The sequence below is a fragment of the Selaginella moellendorffii genome, unplaced genomic scaffold, assembly GCF_000143415.4.
Source record: "Selaginella moellendorffii unplaced genomic scaffold, v1.0 SELMOscaffold_45, whole genome shotgun sequence".
Lineage (NCBI taxonomy): Eukaryota > Viridiplantae > Streptophyta > Lycopodiopsida > Selaginellales > Selaginellaceae > Selaginella > Selaginella moellendorffii.
In genome coordinates, this window is record NW_003314306.1 from 28886 (window position 1) to 45023 (window position 16138).

At 43.6% G+C, this 16138-nt stretch overlaps 1 protein-coding gene and 2 long non-coding RNA genes across 3 annotated transcripts; all 3 read right to left on the reverse strand.

The window, feature by feature from the left end:
- Positions 1 to 1797: 1797 nt before the first annotated feature.
- On the reverse strand, positions 1798 to 4500 carry LOC112350094. The gene is made up of 2 exons (XR_002993646.1): positions 2355 to 4500; positions 1798 to 2303 (listed from the first exon to the last, which is right to left on the reverse strand). It is a non-coding gene; the product is annotated as an uncharacterized LOC112350094 (long non-coding RNA).
- A 1507-nt stretch (positions 4501 to 6007) lies between these two features.
- LOC9656274 (receptor-like protein kinase 2) lies at positions 6008 to 9727 on the reverse strand. Its single transcript, XM_024685489.1, has 5 exons — positions 9686 to 9727; positions 9561 to 9571; positions 9427 to 9458; positions 6474 to 9347; positions 6008 to 6406 (listed from the first exon to the last, which is right to left on the reverse strand). The coding sequence occupies exons 1-5, from the start codon at positions 9725 to 9727 to the stop codon at positions 6087 to 6089; spliced, it is 3279 nt and encodes a 1092-aa protein (XP_024541257.1). The 3' UTR covers positions 6008 to 6086.
- A 46-nt stretch (positions 9728 to 9773) lies between these two features.
- Positions 9774 to 12400, reverse strand: LOC9656275. The gene is made up of 7 exons (XR_002993645.1): positions 12267 to 12400; positions 11912 to 12017; positions 11665 to 11847; positions 10775 to 11611; positions 10296 to 10713; positions 10007 to 10217; positions 9774 to 9933 (listed from the first exon to the last, which is right to left on the reverse strand). It is a non-coding gene; the product is annotated as an uncharacterized LOC9656275 (long non-coding RNA).
- Positions 12401 to 16138: the final 3738 nt, after the last annotated feature.

Sequence of the window (16138 nt, forward strand, 5' to 3'; positions counted from 1 at the left end):
TATAAAATATGTTATTAAGCAGTAATATTTAAAAATATTTTCCTAACTACAATACAGTTTATAAGCACTAATTCTATGGAAAAGAAATAATAGGTATAAATTTATATTTATAAAACATTTTTAATAATTATTTTTAATATTGGATTGGGTAGTAATATATTAATTATCTTAAGCTTTTATTATTCTATATTCTAATTAAATGCATAATTAATTAAAATATTTCTAATACATAAATTAGTAATAACTAATAATAATTATTCTCTTGTTTTTTTATAAAATATTAATATAGATTTATACTATGTAAAAACATAATTTACATACAACATCTAATTAATATTAGAAATTCCATTTAAACTTTTTCTTAGTTCAGGCAGTTTCCTAAATATATTCATATTTCCAAAAAATGCTTTGTATCTAATATTTTTAATAATATTTATTCTTACTTATATTAAATTTATATTATTAAGTTTACAATAGCAAAACTTTTCAGGAGTTATATAAATTTTACAAATAATCCACATAGACTGTATTAAATGAAATCTTAGTTATTTTGAATTAATTTTACTAATTATCTTTAAAATTTTAATTTATAAATATTTATATTTTATTCTATTAAATCACTTAATTTAGGACTATAGTACTTTTAGCAATAGTTCTACTATAGAAGTCTTCCAAAGTTTTTATATATAGCAATCACTATGAATTGATCAAATGAATAATATACATCATCTCCAGGATAAGAACTTTAGCTGAACTCAAGGATTGGCAGCAAGAGTAAGAGGAATTATATTACACACTATAAATATTACTATCAACTGAGTTTGATTATTCAACTACAAGGATATAACATTGAGTAATTGCACCAATTATTGCTCTAGAATCAGAGGAAGAAGTTACTACTCTACCATGAAAATGAATGAAAAGGAAAGAATAAAAGAGAAGAAATTAAGAAAAGATATAAGAAAAAAGAAATCTAAATAATGCAAAAGCTAAATCTAAATCAAAATCCCAACACTCTTTAGGAACAATCAAAATTGCCCCTCATCTCCATTAATGTGAATGTATAGAATATAGAAATGGAATACAAAAATGTACATATTAATTAACCTAAAAACTCTAGTTTATATACAGGAGCGAATAGTCCAAATTGAAACCAATCTAACGGCTACTAAAATCCCATTAGTATATGGCATTGTAGCTATACACTTGGACCTCACAAGGCTACATTTAAAAATATAATATATACTCCTATTATAAAGTTGATTAATTTTCTTGTATTAATAATTAAAGCTTTGATCATACATAATGTTGGGTTGCATATGTTTCAGTGATATCTAAACAGGCCATTTATATAGAATATACTATAATAATCAATTTCTAAAAGTTAATTTTGAACTAAAATTTTCTAAGATTATATTACTATACAAAACAGATTTTATGGAAATAATAAGCTTAGGTAAAGCTTATTATATTATTCATAAAGCATTAAAAATAATGTGAGAATACTAATACAGGTAAAATATTAAGAAAATTATATACATTAAATATTGCTCTAACCATATATTAACTCTATAATAGTAACTGTATCTGTACTATATCATTGAATTAGCTATTAGAACAATAGTGTAAATTATAAATTCAAAATCAAATTCAATTTAAAATATTTTAAATTGGATGTTTTTAATAAGCCATAAAATCTTTATACTTAATTTTTTATCATAAGATTACACTACTAATAAAGGAGAGCTCTTTCAGTTAGTTATACTTTTGTACTTTTAAATTCAAGAAACGCAGATAAAAGTAAGTGTATATTTATTTCTGTAGATTTAACTAAAAATTTGTTAAACAGAATTTCCAGAAAATCATAGTGAAACTTGTCCAGTTTTCCATCCTCTATCATTTTCTCTCATCGCAGACTTCTTTGGACAGTGTTTCAGGAGACTGTTTTTGCTCCCTGCAATTGAGAGCGGTTCTGTGCGAGGATTTTGCCGTAACCCAAGCCATCTTCCAGGTGCAAGCTCTCAGTGGCTGCTGGATACTTTTGCATCAAGAATCACCTCATGGGTACAACTTGTCATTGGTTAGATTATTGTGCATTGCCACCTACTCAGTGTTTGGCCAGCACCCAGCACACAGTGTCCCAATCTCTGCACCCATGAATTCACCAAGTAGAGAAAGTAAAAAACTTACCATCCTAATGACCATGTGGGTCTGCCACATTGAGGAGTAGGTGAGCCGTGAATGCCTCCTCTGCCGCCAGCAGCCAGTTCTTCAATGTGATGCCCAACATAATCCTCTCAGCACTGGGCATGCCAAAGGGGATGGTTAAGACCCTAGACACAGCATACACATACAGCTGCTATTGTGCAAGATCATCGAGACGTTGGAAGAAACACACTTCTGCCAGGAGAGCTGGTGCAATCCCTTCCTCTACCCACCATCCAATCGCAAGCCAAGCTTTGTATACCCAGCGCAGGCACGTGGTGCTGTGACCCACTGAAGTTCTGGATGTCGAGCTGAGTCGGCCAAAAGCCTAAGCATAGGGGAGCCATAAGACCTGTAGTCTCCAAGCTGCTGGATCTCAGTCCAGGTCCTCAATTAACTGTTGTTGCCACCACATCATCACCCCCATCACACTCTAGCATTCTCTTTGATTCTCCATTTAGGAAACGTCCTTTGACCTTGTCATCATGCACCTGTGGCGTCATACCTCCCCCACCAGCATCACGCTCCACTCGTCCAGTGTTGCATTTCAATGAGACTATAAACCAGATCTCCAGCGCTGTGCCTTCCCACGGGGGCTGTGAATCACCGGGACCACACCCCTAGCTTCCTTCTTGGTCCCTCCAGTGCCTCGTCCCGATGAAGTCCCCATACTGAAGTCTTCACATAGGCCATTTCCTCCACAGTAACTACGGAAAGGAGGCACAACACATCCCGGCTCAAACACATTGAGTCGACACTCTGTCTTTTCTTTCCACCACTCCCACCAGTTGCTCCACCGTCCGAAAGCCTCCTCCAGAACGTGCAGCAATTTCCCCTACCCAGATTGTACTCTCCCTCTCTGAACAAGGCATTGAAAAATAGAGGCTGGTTCAGCCAGTCCTCGGCTCTGCTAGGAATAACCTAGCCCACAGGAAAGGATGTCCACACCTTCTCTCAAGGGAAGGGACTTTGGGTCCTTCAGTGAAGAGCCAATTGTGTCTCCTCCACCCAGGGTTTTGCTTGGGATGTATGGTGAGAAGACTCTGCTGTAACAGGAGCTTCCATTGTTGGCTGCAAAAAGATCCTTCTAATGCATAGCCTTTGCCATATCATTGGGATTTACAGCACCAAGCAGCGTCAATCCAGTGCGCAAGCAAGCTGCTCATTCTTCAATGATCTAAGCTATTACATATGGTCACGTGTGTACCACGAACATCCCCGTGTTTGATCGGCGCAAGCTTCTCGGTGCTCGTCAACGGCCGCCTCCTGTAGGAAACTTCGCGGCTGGGGAGCTGCGGTAAATTGCAAGTTTTATCCGCGCAAACAAACAGGTGTCGCTCACACCTTCACCACCAGCCCCAATCCTCGCCAAAATATTTCGAAACAACAAGCGGTAAGAAACTGTGCCGATAGGCCAGATCTGTAGTAGATTGACTAAGTATTATTACTATTTTATTTGGCACCATGTGAGGACCCGTAACTCGTGACACATGCCTCTCCAGTGGCTCTCACCAATTATTAAAAATCATAAACAGGCAGGCTTGTTCACTAGATGACTCTTTTTCTTTCTCTGCCCGGCACCGGCTGGAGATACAGAGTGCTTTGAAACCCAGGCACACAGAAGATAAGCTGCTAAGTCATCCATTCCATAGAGTTCCAGCGCCTTCCAACATTGGGCACCTCAGAAATGAATACAGTACATTCCACAACACAAGTTCTTCAAGTAACCATTCTTCCAGGAGACAGGAGTGACTCCCTTTGCCGCTCTTCACCTTCATTTCTGTGAGCCAATGGTGGGATGATTCACAAAACACACAACACACAAAGGGAAGTTTCGAAGTAAACTACAAGTATGCTTTTTATTGAGATTGAGAGCTCAATGTCCAACTAAATGTTGAAGTGAGAACTCCCGAAAGAAGGAAGCAAACCAATCTAGCAAGGAACACAGGGCTGAGTGCACTTGCACTGCCTCATGTGGCATACACCATGGTTGCACTTCTGGCACTTGCCGCTGTCATAGTGGCACTTCCTGCAGTAGTCATCACAGCGGCGGTCTCCACCCTTGAGGCACGTGAGCGTGTGCTCCACACAGCCGTGCGCCGCATCCGTCCCGCTCAGGCTACTCGCCACCACCAGCAACACAAACACGAAGCAAAAGAACGAGACCTTGGCCATTGCGATCGAATCAATGGAACTCTAGAACAGAACAGAAAAGACCTTCACCGAAACTTATGTGCTGAACTCAGTGCAGATCTTGCTCGTTTATATAGTGGTGGTTTCAGGATTCGGGATGGACTGCTGAGTAATGACCTTTGTTTAAACATGTAAACGATGCAGGGCATGGCTGGTTCGGGGCGGATCGACACGTTGGTATCGTGGTAGCTGTACGCAGTGGCTGCCTGCTGCGTTCGGCCGCCGACAGTGCGGCTTTTGGAGATAAGTCAAAAAATTATTATGTTGAAAATACATGGTGGCACCTCTTCTGTGGATAGTGCTGCAAATAGTGGAAGTGATATGTCCAGGAATCTCCAATTTTTTCTAAACTGGAAATTTCTAGGTGGATGTTGTGTGTCGGTAGCCTGGAATGGAGGGCGTTCCGAGAGTCGAACTCGGGACCCCATACTCGCAGAAAATGCGTTCGTACAATGTATTTGTACATTTAGTTGTTGCCTGTGTCGGTAGGCTACAGTGTGCTGTACGCGCTGCAAAAGGTGCCGCCATGCAGCGAGAAAGGAACACGAGGCAAAGCCGCCACTCGGGGGATTCGAACCCGGACCACAACCTTTAGAGTGAAATGCAGTTCATAAACCTCACGACTATGTCACAAAGAGGCTGTACGACTCTCGAGATCATAAACAAAGCGGGTAGAGGGAATCGAATGTGCAACTTACCACTACATGCCACCTTATTTGCTAGGCATATATATCCAGAAGCGGCAGATGTGAGTAGTAGGCTCAAAGGATCTCATGAAACTCTATATCCACCTGATCTTTTCTCCTCCTCCTGATGATGCAGATCAACGTGAAAGGTCTACCCATTTGTTTACAGAAGGGGTAGAGTTCCCAACAAGCAGATACTCCCTTTGTCACTGCGGAACAACCAGTAATTCAAGTTTTCAGTCTGGATCCTATTCAGTGGTTATGATCGACAAGGATGCTTCCAAACTCCCAGACTTTGACACCTTATGTCCACTACTGGTCCAACTCAGGAGATCGACTAAATGCTAGAGGCCTGCTCCACATCCTCCAGTATGGTAGAGTGGCTCAAGCAGACTTATCAACTTGGGGATACTTCGCGAAGCTTTTACTGCGTTCCAAAGCTCTTTCCACGGCAAGAGGCAGCAGTGTTCCAAGTATCTCTTCCATCCCTCAAACGCTGCCTGGACCAGATTTTACGATACTTACAGGGCTACCTCGAGCAAGCTTGTCAGTGTCCAATTGAGAGTGCTGCCCAATTTCCAGGACTATCTCGTGGAGCCCAAAGTTTCTCGGATGCGATCCAGCGTGTTCTCCAAAGCTAGACTCCACTGAGCCTTTCTCGAGGGTGTTCTACAGCTGCAATTGTGATTCTTCAAGCGTAAGTCCAGAACAATGCCATGGGGACTTCAGATCCCGCTATCCTAGGAAACTGGCTTGCACAAAAGTCAGGAAAGAAGGAATGATTTTGGAAGTCAAATTCACCATTTTTCTCGACATTATCGACTAGAAATTTCCAGAAAGAAGGTAAATATTACTTTTGGATCTTACAAAAAGGATTTTTCAAGTGTATCATTAGCACCATTTCACATTTAGTGACGATGAAATAAGTAGCATTAGACTTTGAATTCAAGAGCTCGAGCATTATACAGTGTATAGGATATTGCAAAATCTCGTGTTGTTGAACTATTGGTTGAGCTGCTCTAGCATTGCAACCACGTCCTTGATGCTCGGACGCTGGCTGGGGTTGTATGCTGTGCACAGAAGACCCACCTGCACCAGGTTCCGAATCTCTACACCATGATCAGTATCAACAAGAGCCAATGCTGGATCAAGCACTTGGCAGAGATCCTCTCTTCCTTCATCTAGAATCCACTCACGCAGAGTTTGGCCCCTCACTCGGAGACACTCACTGCTTGGAGCCACACCTGTTAGGAGCTCCAAAAGCACCACTCCATAGCTGTAGACATCGCCTTTGGTGGAAACTCGGTACGAAGTTCCATATTCTGTGCAGCAAAACAGGGACAGCAAAAGTTGAGCGACCTGGACCAATCTGAGAGAGACAGACAGTACCTGGTGGAGCATAACCAATGGTTCCTTTGAAAGCACTCACAGAAGTTTCACCATTCTCGCCATGGACCAACTTGGAAAGGCCAAAGTCTGCAACGTGGGGACTTAAGCCTGCATCTAAAAGAACATTTCCTGGCTTCAAGTCGCAGTGAATAACAGGGTCTTTGAGCTGGTTGTGCATGTAATACAGTCCCTGTGCAATACCTTCAGCTATCGTAAGTCTTATTTTCCAATCCAATCGGTGGCTATTTCTCGCTGCAAAGCTGGCCAGCGATCCGTTAGGCATGAATTCCAGGACGAGAGCTTTGACCTCCCACGTCCAGCAGTAACCCAGGACTTTGACGAGGTTCCTGTGCTTCAGCACATCCAGCATGTTGACTTCGGAAACGAAGCTCTTCAAGTCAGCGCAGCTTGAACTCAGCACTTTGACTGCGACTGTCTCGCCGTTGAGTGCGTTGGTTCCCTTGTAGACCTTGCTGAATCCGCCTGCTCCCAGAAGGTTCGCCTCGCTGAAGCAATCAGTCATTGCTGACAGCTCAAAGGCCGTGTAGGCTTTGAGACCTGCAGGAGAAAAAGTCATTCTGCTGCCAGTGACTTCAAGTTGCTTGATCCTCCAGCGATCCAAGAGGAACCAGCAACCCAAAGCTGCCACTAGAATGAAAATTGCAGCAGAAATCACTAATGTAGCACCCACTTTCCCCATAGACCTGTGCTTTGAAGCTGCAGCTGCTGACGACTCCTCCTGGCATGCTTTCTTCACAAGCTCGCCGCACAAACCTGGATTCCCACCCAAAGAGCTCAAGTTGAGCTTGAGAAAAACACCTTCCTGCGGGACAGGTCCTTGAAGATTGTTCATGGAGACGTTGAGGGAGCTCAAACCCGACAGAGTTGCCAGCGACTTCGGTATTCTGCCCGTTAAGTTGTTAGAAGAAAGATCCAAAGTCACAAGCGACTTGAGCGTACCAAGTCCTTCGGGTATCTGACCGACCAACCTGTTAGAAGAAAGATCCAAGCTTTGCAGGCCTTTGCAGTCAGCAATGCTGCTTGGAATTTCTCCTGAGAGGGAGTTTGATGCAAGAGATATTGAGAGCACCTTGTCCATGTTCTTGATCCAGGACGGGATTGGGCCAGCCAAGGAATTGTGAGACAAATCGAAGCTAACCTGCAAATCGTGCAAATTTCCAAGACCTGCGGGTAAGAGACCTGAGAGCATGTTGTTCGAGAGGTTAAACAGCTGAAGTTTGGTAAGCCTGCCCACGCTCGCGGGAATTTTTCCTCGAAACTTATTTTCGTCCAGTCTCAAGCCGGTCAGGCTGTGCATATCACCAAGCTCTTCCGATAGAAATCCTTCCAACTTGTTATAAGACAGCACGAGCACCTCCAAATGCGAACACCTCCTGAGAGCCGCAAACGGAACCTCCCCTGAGAGATAATTCCCGTGCAAGTAAATCCCCTGGATGCTCGCCAGAGAGGCAAAGCTATCAGGAATGCTGCCGCTGAGCCTGTTGTAAGACATAGCCAAGTGATACAGCTCCGTAAGTGTGCCAAGACTCGATGGAATTGGGCCGCTGAATTCATTCTCGTACAGCTGGAGTTGTTGTAGTCGGACCAAGCTGCCGATTTCTTCAGGAACTTTACCCGAGAAGTGATTATCCCCCAAATCCAGGACCTTGAGCTGCGTACAGTTCGTGAGAGCCGAAGGAAACGGACCCGATAACCGGTTGCTCATTATCCGAAACACTTGAAGTTCCCCGAGAAAAGCAAGCGAAGGTGGTAAGCCTCCAGAGAAGTTATTCATCTGCAGCTCTACATCCACTAGCAGGCTGCAGTTCCCAAGCGAAGCCGGCAATTCCCCAGTGAGATTGTTGTCATACAAGAACAAGGTGGTGAGCTTCGTCAATCTCCCCAGTGACTGAGGCAAGCTGCCGGTTAGCCTGTTCGAGTACAGCAGAAGTTCGGTGAGTTCCTCCAGGTGGCCGAGCTCATCGGGAATGGAACCAGTGAGATTGGTCTCGAAAATGGATAAGAAGGCCAACTTCTTCAAGGAGCCGAGCTCGGTCGGTATGCTGCCGGTTAGCCGGTTTTGAGAGAGCTCCACATCTTCAAGCTGGGAGCAATTTGACAAAACCGGTGGTATGGATCCTTCCAGCTCGTTGGCGTAGAGGTAGAGAAGTCTCAACCTTCGAAGCTGGCCAAATGAAGGTGGTATGCTTCCGCTCAACTTGTTGGAGTATAGTATGAGTTCTTCCAGTCGTGTGAGGCCGCCAATCTGTTCTGGAATCCTTCCCGTTAGCCTGTTTTCGAAGAGGTACAAGCTCTGAAGCATTTCCAGACGGCCCAGCGCTTCAGGGATACGTCCTGTCAATCCATTCTTGGCGAGCTCTAAATCTGTGAGCAATGAGCAGTTCCCGAGCGAAGGTGGTATTGAGCCGTGCAGCAGATTCTCGTGGAGATGGAGGCCGCGAAGGCGATGAAGGTTGCCGAGCGAATGAGGGATGGCTCCTGTGAGTAGGTTGGAAGCTAGAAACAGCCCCTGGAGCGATGTGCAGTTGCCGAGCTCGGAAGGAATGCTTCCCGATAAATTGTTGGTCTGCAAATCCAACACAGCCAAGTGCCTCAGCGCGGCGATCTGCGGCGATATGACGCCCTCCAGACCCAAGCGGGAAAGATTGAGAGCGCGAACTCGGCCGTGTCTGCATGCGATTCCAGGCCAGCCGCAAACTGGGCTCCTCCGCAAAGCCCACTTGTCCAGAAGACCGGATGGATCCGCTTTGATGCATTTTCTAAACTCCAACAGTACCTGGGCCTCCTCATCGTTGCTGCTGTTTCTGTTCTCGATGGCATCTTGTTGTTGTGCAGCCGAAGAGAGGATCAAGCCTGCAAGCAGCAACAGAACCAGAAACACAGAACGAGCCATCAAGATCAAAACCTGAGGCCAACTAAACATTTTGGTTACCAGCCTCGCCGCTCCTTACTCCCCGCAGTCGCCTTCCAAGAAGAACAGCCGGAGAAAAGTAGAAGCATATGATGAAACCGAGTATTGACCATAGACCCAGGAAGGTTAGGAAAACCAAAAAAAGAACTCAATACCTTCCTGTGGCCTAACGGACAAGGCATCTGACTCCCACCAGGTGTGATCTAGAAGTGACATACCTCCAACAGCAGTGTAAGTTACTCTTTTGTGCCGACTTCTGACCTGCGTGTTTTCCACAAACGTATTGAATGAGAGTTGGAGTGCGCAAATGCATGTTTTCCATGACTGCAACACCACAGATAAATCAGCAAAATTGATCCTTGTAAAGAGACAAATGGCAGCGACAAAAAAACAGCAATTCGAAATTGCAAAATACCATGAAATATTCGCGCGGTGGCGGCCAACTCAGCCGGAGAGGTTGTGCCAGCAGAGCTTTTGGCAAAGTGGAAAACTGCTCGACGCAAAATGCCGAGTTCGTGATGCAAGTCACTAGCAGCCAACAAAGCAACTTAGAATGTAGTGTTCAAGAAAAATAGACAATGACGAACCATAAGTAGCTTACCAAGTGGTCTTCATGGAAACTCTTTACATGTCGACGCTGAGGAGAGCCTCAGGAGCACTTGTCTTCGTCTTTATATTATTCTACTCTGCCGCAGTTTGGTTCCAGGAAGGGAGGAATAAAGCTTTGATCACCTGGAACAAGCGGAGCAGCTTCAATCTGATCAGTGGAAGAAAAGAAGGTGATTCCATCAGAACTTCTCATAGTCCACCACCTGCACAAAATGAGCATCATAAATGTAAGAGTCGGATTGAGCAGCATCGTTACAGGAAAAAGCCCTGGGAAGACGTACCATCTGAGTACCTCATCGCCAGGCTTCGTTCTTACGACGAGTTCCATGCTCGCTGCACCAGAGGTTATCTCCAGACTTGGTTCAACTCCACAGCCGCGAAGAACAGCGATTGCAAGTTCATCCTTTGGCTGAACTATAGTGGCCTCGGGAACAAGATGGTGTCGATTGCTGCGGCTTTCCTCTACGCCTTGCTCACCCGTCGAGTTTTGTTAATTGACCCAGGGAAAGACATGGACGAGCTCTTCTGCGAGCCATTTCCTCGGAGTTCATGGTTTGCTCCCCGGGACTTTCCATTCCAGTTTGTCGAGAGTGACAAGTTTAAGCTCAAGTTTGATAAATGCGAAGCCGGTGCTACGTTTGCAAGGTACGGTTACATCGAGATAATGGACGGAGTCGCTGATATCGGCGACAAATTCTTCTGCGAGAAACAACAGCAAATCATCAGCGACCAGATTGCATGGTTGTCGATCAGAGCAAACCTGTATTTTGTCCCAAGCTTGTACTACGTTCCAAAATTCAGAACCGAGCTAGACAAGCTCTTTCCACGGCAAGAGGCGGTGTTCCACCACTTAGCGAAGCATCTCTTCCATCCCTCTGACGAAGTCTGGGGTAGAGTGACGAGATTTTACGATGCTTATATGGCTGGCTCGAGCAAGCTTGTCGGCGTCCAACTAAGAATGCTGCCTGATCTCGAATATAGCTTGGGTGGATTCCATGCAAGAGAGAGGTTCTCAGCCGCAATGATCCAGTGTCTCCACCAAAGCAATGTGCTTCCCAAAGTAGTACCGCCACACTCGACGTCGCCAAGAGATTGTAGAGCTTGTGGATCCTCCAGAGATATAATAGGTGTTGTTGTGACATCGCTGGACGAAGATTACTCCGATGATCTTAAAGAAGTTTATCTCAACTCTCCAACAATCGATGGTTCTTTGATCCGAGTTTTTGCACCGAGTAACGAGCGATGGCAGCAGACTAACGACCTCAAGCACGACGAGAAGGCCCTGGCCGAGATTTTCCTGCTCTCGTTGTGTGACGAGCTGGTTACGAGCCCCGGTTCCACGTTTGGATACGTTGCTCAAAGCCTGGGTGGACTCAAGCCGTGGCTCTTAAATGAAAGGAACTGCTCCAGGTTGGATTCCATAGAGCCTTGCTTCCACGCGAGAGTTTTTTACGGCTGTGATTGTGAATCGCTCAACCCTGCGAAGGCCGTCCAAAACAATATCCAAAGCTGCCCGGACTTAACGTGGGGAATTCAGCTCGTCCCATCTCGTTTTTGATCTCAACAAAATGGCACGGGAAAACGACATGCCAAGAGCCTGTAAAAATTGCACCATAATGAAAATACACAATAGGAAAACAAGTAAAGAACCTCAAAGTCGATCATAGCATTCAGCTGAGCTCAAGATGTCTCAGATGGATAAATGCCCCACGAATAAGTGAAGAAGTGTGTTTTTGGAGAAATAAATGTTCCAGAGGTGTACAAGTTTAGTCCCAAAAACATTTTTTTCTGCCAGACATCGGTACCTGTTGGCGATCGACTCCACGCATGTTTCTGTATCCGCCAAAAACAAAGTCCAGAATTTTTTGCAGGCTCCCGAAACAAGTCTACAACGTACCAGTGGCAGCACGAAGTTCCCAGATTGTTTTTTGGAGCCACGGCCGTGCTCTTCCAAGGATCTGCAGTGAGCCTGTGCATCTTGAATCTGAAATTGTACTCCCGGCCTACAATTTACGTAACAAAAATCATCCATTAAAAACTTTACAACTGAGAGAGGAGAATTTCAGAAGCACGCTCTCAAAAGTCCGTTCTAACGCGTGCCTAGGCAAGAATGCGAGTGATTCTAGCTTGACAGTATGCTAGTTATGAGAGGCAGGACTAGAAAGCTTCCAAGATCAAGCTCAGGACGACGTAATCCAGAAAACTTCCAAGATCAAGCGCGACGTAATCCAACCAGGGACAAGGAAGAGTACCTGAGAGCGCGATGCCGCCATGGCCTTGCCCCATTTGCAACCCTAGCAAGATCTAGGCGCCAAAAAATCATTTTCAAGATACGCAGCAGAAATTTTAGTACAAGGGAGTCACAAGTTCGAATCCGTGCCCCAATTTGCCTTGGAAATTAAAAGGAGTGTTTTATTTGAGGGTCCCTCTTCTTCGAACCTGGGATCGGCTCTACAAGACTATCCCTCAGGTCCCTGGGCTGGCCAGTCTATCCAGGGTTGATCACTTGAAAAATACCACATCTCTCTTCCAGATAAGGAACGGAATAAATGTAGTTTGGTAAGAATGGAGATGCAGGGTGTCGATCCCGGTGCCTCTTGCATGCTAAGCGAGCGCTCTACCATCTGAGCTACATCCCCTTTTCCAAGGGTAAGAAAAGCACAAGAAGAAACTAGCAACTCAGTGACAATTCTTTTGACAAAAAATCCATAGCTTCGATTGTAGTGTTTAATGGACTTTGCTAGATGAAGCAAGTTACCAGGTAGAAACTTCGTCCAATGTCAACACCTTTAGAGGCGGCAACCATCGTCCTTGGCAGTAGTTTGGTTCCAGCAAGAGAAGATTAAGTTTTTCATCTCCAGGGACGAAAGAAACAACTACAGTGCTACGAGCGATGCAGGTTCTTCTCGAGAAAACGTTTATAATCTGCCGCCTGCACGAGAAGACCATGGTAAGTGCAAGAGCCGGTTTGAGCAGCATCGCTACGGTAAGAGAGACTGGGAATGCGTACCATCGGAGTATCTCATTGACAGGTTTCGTTCTTACAAGGAGTTCCATGCTCGCTGCACGAGAGATAATCCCCAGACTTGGTTTAACTCGAGCACGGCCACGGAGAACAGTGATTGCAAGTTCATCCTCTGGCTGGATAACAGCGGCCTCGGGAACAAGATGGTGTCGATCGCTGCACCTTTTCTCTACGCCTTGCTCACCCGTCGAGTTTTGTTGGCGAAGACATGGAGGCGCTCTTCTGCGAGCCGTTTCCTCGGAGTTCCTGGTTTGCTCCCGGTATGTTCCTCTCGAGTTCCTCAGGAGTGACGAGAATCCTTCCGCGATCGCTGGCGCCGCGGCAGCAGCGTCCGACATCGATCCGCACAGGGAAGACGAGATCAAAGAACTTGAAGAAGGTTTCGATGCATTGGACAAATCCGTGGAGCTTCTTTGGGAGCTTGTGGTGGATTCAGAGGGCGGTGAGCTGCGAGAGATCGTTCTCTCGCACCATCTTCCAGATTTGTGGGCAGGGATTTTCCAGATAAGTCACGACGGTGACGACGAAGCTGCGACTTCTGGACAGATCCATACTCTCGTCGAGGCTTTACCAGTGGCTCATGCAGTCGAGGCTCTGATGATCTTGCTGGCCAAAGAGAACTCTCCACCGCCATGGCTGGAGGCTCACGCAGGATCGGCTTTGATAAGTGTCACCCCGGTTTGTGCGGCACGCATGAGCTCCACAAAGAGTATGCTCAAATTGAAACGTCCTAAGAGCGGAAATGTCTAACTTACCGATGGCACCATTTCAAGTAACCTTGAGCTTGGTGATTCATGATAGTGATGGCTGGTTTCTTCTTAGAAAGGATCCATCCTTCCTGGAAATTCAAGATCTAGAACTTGAAATTTGAATAAGCAGGAAACAAAACAATCAAATGCCTCCATTCTAAATGATGAAAGTTGGGAGACCAACGTGGTGTAGGTTTCCTTGAATGTCAGTGCTCCTTGGAACGTATTTGGATACTTGGATGGATGATCTCAGATTTTAAGGCACAAGCTAGATTATTATTTATTTATATAATTATTATTTTTACTATTAACAATAGATAAATAAATATTTTTTTAGGTTCTAAAATTTTTCAAATGCTCATCTCCCATTGGCCACTTGTGAGCCTCCACTTTTTTTATATTATAGTTTTTGTGGTGTTATAAGATAATATCTTTGGAGCCATGTAATTGAAGGAAGCATCAAAATGACCCGTAAGACAAAATTCCCAAGATTAAACCTTCTAATCAAAATTTTCTCAGGTAAAAATCCTTTTATAAATAAAACCATAAGGTTAATCAAGTTTATAACTATGAGAAAATTTGTTGATAGTATGCACTTTTCTTCTAGTGGTCCACAACTTCATCAAAGTTAAACTTCTGAATTTCGGGACCTTCAATTAAAATCCTTACGAGAGCATCAACTATTTTAGTATTCATCCAATTTCTGTATTTGTTCCTAATCAAATTTATTCTACTAAAACCTCACTCGCAACTTGCAATGCTAACACACTGCACCATCCCAATTTCACCAACTTGAAGCAAGTTTGAAAAGCTCTCTACCCAACTTACTTAACTATGTATGATGCTCCATATATTAATAAAATTCTGTCCTTTCAATTCTTTTGAATCTAAGTTGAATACCCTTCCATGAAGGCTAAAGGATATCCACAATGCCTTTAACAAAAACTTCATCCACCTATAAATGCCTTCCATAAAATTTTGCAAGCTCCCTTGCCTTTGTAACCTTAAATTGTTTGTTTTCCTTGATAAGGATTGGCAAATTAGCCAAAGTTAGAACTTGCATCTTGGAGAGTATCTTTATGTCTTGCAGTCATTGTCTAATAGCTGAAATGAGAGCAGAAGTAAAGGAAATTTGGAATTGCACAACTTCTTGAAGATCATTTCCATTTTTTGACCAAATCAACTACATAATTCTATAAGTATTTTTTTTAACTAAAGCTTTCAAAACATGGAGGAAGCCATCCTTACTACCACCAATATGGATGCATGGATATAATTTGCTATCCATGGGATTATCGTTCAAATCAATCTCATCACTGATGTAGTATTAGTTCAGCTTCAAAATAATCTCTACAAGAGTCCAACCATGGTGATGTCAATTAGCTTTTTTTGGAATTTTTGATTGAGACTACTTATCATCTGCAAAATATCAGCCAGAAAATGCAAGATGTACATGTTCTTCAGGGTTCTCAGTTTGTTGTAAAGCTGCAGCTTGCCACTTCATTTGAAAAGCTCAACTATTGGCTCTAGACATTTGCAAAGCTTAGAGAAAGCCTTTCCACAACTTAACCACCTCATATCTTGTATATGCTACAATTTAAGCTTGGTATGATCATGTTCCATCTCAATGTCCATCAGCTGAGCCAACTTTTTTGAGCTTTTGCTGAAGTAAGCTACTACCTTGTTCACTAGTTTATCAATCTTCATGCATTGTGTAGCACATTCTTCATCCCTGTAAGTATCTTCCACACATAAATTAACTCAATGTGCCATATTGTGAGCATTGCTTAAGAAGGGATGATCTCCTTCAGCCTAGTTGCTACCCCTGTCTTGCTACTAACCATGACATTATATCCATCTAAACCAAAACTTATGAACTATTGCATATCTAAATTCCACTGCTTAAGCATATTGCTAATGCAGTTAAAAATACTTACTGCACCACTATCACCAATGTTGACAATCCCCAAGTAGCTCATCTTCACACAACCACATCCAATGTAAGTCGTATAAAAGATCAAATGCTTCACAATGTTGAACATAAATTGAATCATAAGTAAACTAATAAATCCAAATTAAGGAATACCTTATATCAGTCAATTCATCCACCATCAATCCAAAATAAGGACTTTCCTTAAATTTTTGTAAGATATTTTTAACCATAACCTAAAGTGAAACATGAACCATGTTAGAATCAAATTAACATGGTCTCTTAAACATACCTCGTTAATAGAAGTTATCAATCATGAACAATTTTTGTCACTATTGTAATATTTTGGAATGTTCATCTCGTTAAGTCGATGAAGTTTAATCAACTCTAGAAAACAAGTGAATAGAGCAAATTCTTTCG